Source organism: Mus pahari, chromosome 13 (assembly GCF_900095145.1).
Source record: "Mus pahari chromosome 13, PAHARI_EIJ_v1.1, whole genome shotgun sequence".
In the NCBI taxonomy this organism is placed as follows: Eukaryota; Metazoa; Chordata; class Mammalia; order Rodentia; family Muridae; genus Mus; species Mus pahari.
This window is the reverse complement of record NC_034602.1, coordinates 76,703,006-76,710,783: the sequence shown is the minus strand read 5'-3', so window position 1 is coordinate 76,710,783 and position 7,778 is coordinate 76,703,006. Positions and strand designations below refer to the sequence as shown.

General features: G+C 35.1%; 1 protein-coding gene across 1 annotated transcript in view; it reads right to left on the bottom strand.

The window, feature by feature from the left end:
• Window positions 1-4,020, bottom strand: part of LOC110330332 (alpha-S2-casein-like A) — an 11,132-nt gene extending 7,112 nt beyond the window's left edge. Inside the window, exons 1-3 of the mRNA XM_021210327.1 lie at window positions 3,970-4,020; window positions 2,252-2,278; window positions 749-775 (exon numbers count right to left, since the gene is read on the bottom strand). Coding sequence (XP_021065986.1) covers window positions 749-775; window positions 2,252-2,278; window positions 3,970-4,020 — 105 coding nt within the window. The remainder of the gene's footprint in view (window positions 1-748; window positions 776-2,251; window positions 2,279-3,969) is intronic.
• Window positions 4,021-7,778: the final 3,758 nt, after the last annotated feature.

Here is a 7,778-nt window from a genome sequence, read left to right as displayed (position 1 = left end):
AAAAAAAAAAAATGAAACCAGCCATGATGTTAACTCATGCTTGCAATTTCAGCATACTCTATATCTGAGGCAGTATGATTTACTATGGAATCAGGGTCAACCTGGGTTACAAAGTTATGGTGAGACCCTGAGTCTCTTCCCGAAAAATATGGGAGAGAGGGGTTGGGGGATGGAGCATGATTGGTTGGTAGCTGAGTGAACTTAGCCTCATGAATTTTGCTCAGTGTCAGATATGACTGGAGGCTCCCAGTCTGAGACCAAGACTTATGTACAGAAAGGCTAAAACCTGTTTTCTGAGATATTTGCTGTGAAGACCTTAGGCATCATCCAAGGTCATGGGACTCTAGACTGAGATCTAACACACTGCTGTCAACCCCTTCTAAGGCATACTTCACTCTTTCCGCGTTGCTTTTATCAACCATAGTCGTGAAAAGTATTGGCAGCGTATATAATATCTGACCCAAACCACCTTCTGGCTCTATGGAAATGGTTCTCCACATTTAATATGAGAGCATCATCTCAAAGATTGAATACAATTTAGAAACGTTAGCCCTAACCAGAGTTTCTGATTGAACTACTCATGGCGTTATGACTTTAGACAATTTAAGTCATGATTGAATAATTTTTGAGACCCTTCTTTCCACTGAATATTTATATGTGCATTTTCTAGGAATTATCAAGTGATTATGGAACACAAAGGTCAAGTCACTATTTCTCAAAAAATAATACAAAAGAAACAATATCTTACCTCACTGGATGAACTGCTAGCAGAATCCTTGATAAATAAATTAAAAATAAAACAAAATAATTGCTGGCAAGAAGACAGATTCTTCAACAACATTCCTCAAGAAGCAGCATTTGCCTTAACTCCATATGGTATTAATTTCCTACTGGATTACTAATATGCAAGATGAGAAGGACATAGATAATGCATTTAAATTATGATTTGTAAGCATTGAATATTAAGCATATTTGGGGAAATATATGGAAAGGATTCACTTCATCAGGTACCTAAATGGGGTTTGATAGAGGAACAGGAAAGAATAAAATTGGTGCAGCTAGATCAAGCAACTAGAGGTGAAATGACTAGAAGGGAGTATTGTGAAATGTCTGTGGAAGACTAGTAACATTTTATAACAAGTATAAGTATTGTTAATGACATATAGTTAAGATGAATAAAAGTCTCCCATCATTTTTATATGTGGTTTTCTAAGTTACAAAAAATTAGGCACATTACCCCTATAATATTATGTGTGAAATAAGAGAAAACCCATAATCCTTAGAGAGAACTACGCTAATACTTTATCTCTACTTTATGGGCTTATATTGAAAATGTGGCTTCAAAAAACACAGCTATCCTTGTGAAACCTTTTCACATTATTGCATAATTGCTAATTAAAATTATGAAAATACTGACCATTTGAAGTTAAAAGTTGAAAAAAAATGTTGACCATCTGGACAAATCAGCAGTGCAGACATTAATTAACAAATTTTACCTGAGTTGTTTGGAAGAACACATTATTGTCCAGCTTAGACTTAGACTGAAAAGAAATAAATGACATTAATTTTATACCCATACAAATTGAAAAGTATTTTAAAGTATATTTAATATAAGAAGTTATGACTTACTCCTGGGTAGATGCTGGCAGATGATTCCTTGTAAAAAATGATAATAAATATTGATTACTTGCAAAATCTTTTACCCATACTACCAAAATAAGTATTGATGAATAGTGACTATCTAATATATGAGTTTTACAGTAATGATTTTTGAAATGACAACAGGAAGTAGAGAAGAAACAGTATGATTCTTTCTTCTTCATTTTTTTAAAAAATATTTCTTTGATGTTTAAGTAAATTCATGGCAGGAGAACACAGCCATGTTGGGTGTCATTGCACTGGAATCTGTTAATGAAGCAAGGGAAGAAGAGAAGAGCAGACCTGTCTGCGTTCAACACTCCAGCAGTTGATGTAACAAGGTAACATGATGATTAACAACAAAATCAGATTCCTGGGCTAACATCAGAATCACTGTATTGTGACACCATCAGTATGGGGAAAAGTACCTACGTTTGATGCGGTTGTATATTTTGGTTTATTTTCCCAATAATTTTTATTTCAATGGGTGAACATTGTTTTTTTCCCTATGGTTTTTATAGTGGTATTATTGCTATTTATAAAAATCTGAATGATCAAGAATATCTAATTACTATTAGATAGCAGAGCTAGTCTTCATAAAAAAGGCTCTTACCTCACTGTAGGACTTGTCCTTCATTTCCTGTATAAATTAAAATAAGCACAAATTTAACATTTATGGCTTATTTAAAATGGCAACGTGTGTCTCTTTTTCTACTGCTTAAGACAGTGAAATTTAAAGCAAATGCTGAGACAGGTAAAGGTACTTGCTATGAAGTATGACATCTTGAGTACATCCCTAGGACCCACAAGATAGGAGGCAATGCCTCCCAACTACAAACTGTTCCCTTGCTTTCTCATGGGTGTTGAGGCACACACAGACACACACAGACACACACAGACACACACAGACACAGACACACACACACACAGACACACACACACACACACACACACACACACACACACACACACAAATGAATTAATAAAAGTGACCTGGCTAAAAGAAAAACAGTTTCTTAGATAAATTTATTGCAAAAGGGCTTTCTTTGAAAAGTTCCCAAACTTTGAAAAGTCCCAAACATCAGTATACAACTACTCAGACACAGTGGTTTTGAAGAACTTGAGCTATCATTTGCTAATTATGCCAAAACACTTTTAGCTGGAGGACATTTATTATTTAGAAGAAATTGCTTAGACTAATAATAAAAATAAAGAAAAGGGTACTGTTATATAATATGTCCAAATCGTATTGTTTTTCTGAATAAATTAGATATTTTATTCTAGACTTAGAGTTTTGGTTCAAAATGAAAGTAAAATTATTGGGACTATCATATATGTAGATTGATCTATAAACTATGAAAAGAAAGTATTTTAAAATGTATTATATACTATGTGCTTGACATTATGTGACATTATTATTGTTTATTTACTAGTTTTATTTTTTGGTTAATATGCTACTTTCAAATCCAAGCTTACTAATACTTCTACTCCATTCATGTCCCTTTTTTCTTATATTCACGGTGTGTGTGTGTGTGTGTGTGTGTGTGTGTTGCACGTGCATATGCGTGTGTGTGTTTGTGTATCTATGTGTAGGCAGGGACATGCACTCCTATATGATCTGCGTGTCAGTGCCTGAGGTTTACATTAGGCATCTTTCCTGATATGATCTTACCTTACTCACTGGGACAAGATTTCTCTCTTGAACTCGGAGTTCCCTGATATGGACTAGTCTAGCAAGCCAGCTCGTTCTGAAATTCACTGTCTCATTGTCTTTGGTTTTCAAATGCTTACATTCTAGGCTGGCAGCTGAGCTGCCCACGGGAGGGTTTATATGGATCATGGGACTCCAAATTCCATCTTTGTCCTTGTGTGCCAGGTGCCATTTTGCTGTTTATGTCCTCATTAATTTTTATACTATTTTTTTAAAAAATAAAAATGAGAAAATTCTCTCAATTCCTTGCCAACTGGCTTTGTTAGTCCAAATGATGGTGATGAAGTTTCCTTGTACTTCCAGAACACATTGGAAGAAGAAATGGTTCCTCCATGTAGAGCTAACTAAAATTACAACATACTGTGGAAGGAAAGCAACTCCTTTCTCCCATTGTCTACACTCTCTGAATCTTCTCAGTGTTGACAATTTGTAGCACTGCTGTCCACCCTGGAACAGCACATAAGGTCAGGCTAACACTATCACTGATACGGATTCTAAGGTAATAGGCTCACTCTCTATCCGTTGTTGTCAGTGCCTGCAACTTTTGCATATGGTAAAAGGTTCACTCTTTAAATAACTCTAAAAAGGAGCCATGGCATCATGAAATCCTGTTCACTTACATGCTTTGCCAGAGCAACAGCCACCAGGCAGGCAAAGATGAAGAACTTCATGGTTATTTGTTCCTATAAAAACATGTAGAAAATTAATAATTCATCCTATCATTGAAACTGTGACACATTTATTTATTTGTTATTATACATGTAATGAATAAAGGTAATGAAGATCAATAAAATAGAATATCTTGGGGAATTTTATGACTACAAATAACAATATCTCAATTTATTTTGAGCCCTGTTTTTTGCTAATAGGGCATACATTAAAGCCAATTGTTAAAATGTGAATAGTTCATTCAATTCCTAGAAGTAATCTTAGCAGGTCGACATTTTACAAAGAACGATTATTAGGAGGATGAAATATAACAGAAACTCTCTGAAATTAGCTTTCAGGCAAACTAAGGCATAACACCTATTCTCTGAAAAAGGAAAATAGAAGACAGCAATGAGACCTGTCTGAGAGTCAGGGTCCTAAACACTCTGGCTATACTATAGCTAGAAATTTGAAGGTGTACCAAGCCTCAGAGTACAATCAGTCCTTACCTAACGTGCTTCTTGAGTGGAACCTGAGCCTGCCTATTGTCTCTGAGATCATGCTCAGCTAGAGCCATTTCTAATATTACAGCCATTGACAAGTAAGCCTCTAATGTTCTCTGACAGGCACAAACCAATTTCTTCTCTCTGTTTAAGCAAATTAAAAACTGCAATAAAATTATTCTAATGTCTCATGTACATATTTTAAAAGCTTACTTTTGAAATATATTCTGAATGTTAGTTCTTAACTAGGCACTTTTGTAGCTCAACAGAAAAGTGTATTTCACATAGCTATGTTTACTCAGCAGTTGCTATGTGGGAGTCACTGTGCTAGCTAGACATTTCATAGTATCTCCTGGAATCTTTAGAATAATTTTCAATGATGGCTGGCATGTAAGTTCTCTTCAATTTCTAGTTGAAGAAAATGATGCAAAGCCCAAAAGCAATGTGAACAGTTATTAGATATTTTTAAAGCCACATTATCTTATTCAGTACTGACTTTAGAATCCAACCTCCAGATGCAGTGTCATAATAAATCATTTAGAGTCAACATTTTAACTACTAAAAATTAAAAGAAGATAAATGACAAATTTCTATCTGTTTAAAATAGCTCAAGCAATGTATTTTAAACTATATCTTGATTTTTATTTAGCTGGAGAGAATTAACAGACTTTGAAATATTTTTTTAGTATATACTATAAAAGGAAAAGAATATGAAACATTACCTTGCTCCCCAAATGGAAGACGAGAGGAATAGGTAGGTGATGATCTGCAGTGGATAGTTTCCATACTATTTAAACCATGTTCTATTATCATATTCTAATTCTGTGGTTTCAAATACCTAAAAGTCATTTTAATTCTAAGAAAGCCCTATAATTAGAAATTGTCCTTCTGGTCTTTGTTCCACAGATTCTAAGGAGTCCTTAAACAGCTTGATTGAAAACATGATAAAGGGAAATGTGTGATAGTTAATTGTATTTGCTTGAAGGTAGACTCACCTGTTCTATGAATTAATTCTTTAATTCTAGTGTTTTCAAAACTTTCCCCCTTTATTATTAGATTGTGAAGAGTAGGCATTTGTTATCTCATTCCAAGTTTTTGAAGTTTAGTTCATTATTTTATTTCATGTGTGTATGTGTACCCTGTGCATACAAAGTCCAGAAATGTGATTTGGATTTAATGGAGCTAGAGTTACAAGTAACTGTGAGTCCTGTTTAAAAAACAAAACAAAACAAAACAAAACAAAAACAAAAACAAAAACAACCACAAAAAAACCAGGGTCCTATGCAGAAGCAAGAAGCACTCTTTTTTTTTTTTCTTAAATTCTCTCATACAATACACCATGACTATAGCTTCCCCTCCTTTTGTTCCTCCTATCTCCCACCCCGCTCCACCCCACCATCTCCCCCCAGAACCACTCTACTCCATTTCCCTTCAGAAAAGATCAGGTCCTCCAGGGATATCAACAGAACATGGCATAAAAATTTACAATAGAACTAGGCACAACCCTCATATCAGGATGAGTCAACCCAGTGGAAGGAGGGTCCTAAGAACATGTGAAAGGATGAGAGACACCACCCACTCCTGATAGAGCCATTTCTCCAGTCCCACAGTCTCATTTCTTGGTACTATATTGATGGAGTCATACTTTCACTTGAGAACAATGTGAAAGTTCATGTTTCTGTGACTCCTCATTTATTCTGATTAAGAATTCCCTTCCTTCGAATTCTCTCAAAAAATGTTAAATATCAATATGCCACTTAAGGTCAGTTCAAAAGTTCCACAGAGATATAAAATAGCCCGCAAATACAGTACAAAAATAATTCCTTCCATTACCTCAAGTCTATTTCTTTATATACTTAGTTAAAAGAATGAACAAAATTTTGACCAGTGTATGTTGATACATGGGTATTGATTCAACAAACCATTAAATATTCTGGGAATTGAGCACACATTGAATGAAACCACAAGCAAAAATTGTATGCTTAATAATGTAGATACTACAACTGGAAATGAGACATAAGAACATATATTTTTATCTCCATTAGGTTTCTAAAGAGAAAACTGACTTGGAATAAAGAGATGGGAAGTTTTGGGAAGTTTTGGAAGCTTGAGGACAGGGATGGTGATTCCACAAGAAGTTTTTTGTTTTATTTTGTTTGTTTGTTTATTTGTTTATAGTTGAGAATAGTTTTTGCTATCCTGGGCTTTTGTTATTCCAGAAAGGCCTTCCACAGCAGACTATCGGCTGGGAAATGGAAGGGATTCAGACAGGTGGCTGGCAAAGAAGACTCTAGCTCAGGCCTTGAAATAAGACCACATTTCCCTGATGACCAAGGATGTTGAACATTTCTTTAGGTGCTCCTCAGCCATTTGTTATTCCTCGGTTGATAATTCCTTATTTAACTCTGTACCCATTTTAAATAGGGTTATTTGACTCTCTGGAGTCTATATTCTTGAGTTCTTTGTATATATTGGATATTAGAGCTCTATCAGATGTATGATTGTTAAAGATCTTTTCCCAATCTGTTGGTAGCCATTTTGTCCTATGGACAGTGTCCTTTGCCTTACAGAAGCTTTGCAATTTTACAAGATCACATTTGTCAAGTCTTGATCTAAGAGCATAAGCCATTGGTGTTCTGTTCAGGAAATTTTCCCCTGTGTCCATGTGCCCAAAGCTCTTCCCCACTTTCTCCTCTATTAGTTTCAGTGTATCTAGTTTTATGTGGAGGTCTTTGATCCACTTAGACTTGAGCTTTGTACAAGGAGATAAGAATTGATCTATTTGCATTCTTCTACATGCTAATTGCCAGTTGAACCAGCTCCATTTGTTGAAAATGCTGTCTTTTTTCCACTGGATGGTTTTAGCTCCTTTGTCAAAGATCAAGTGACCATCGGTGTGTGGGTTCATTTCTGGGTCTTCAATTCTACTCCACTGATCTACCTACCTGTCTCTGTAACAATATCATGGAGTTTTTAATCACTATTGCTCTGTAATACAGCTTGAGGACAGGAATGGTGATTCTACCAGAAGTTTTTTGTTTTCATTTTTTGGTTTTTGTTTTTGTTTTTGTTTTTATTCTTGAGAATAGTTTTTGCTATCCTGGGGCTTTTGTTATTCCAAACCAATTTGAGAATTTCTCTTTCTAACTCTATGAATAATTGAGTTGGAATTTTGATGGGGTTTCATCGGATCTATAGATTGCTTTTGGCAAGATGGCCATTTTTACTATATCAATCCTGCCAATCCATGAGCATGGGAGATCTTTCCATCTTCTGAG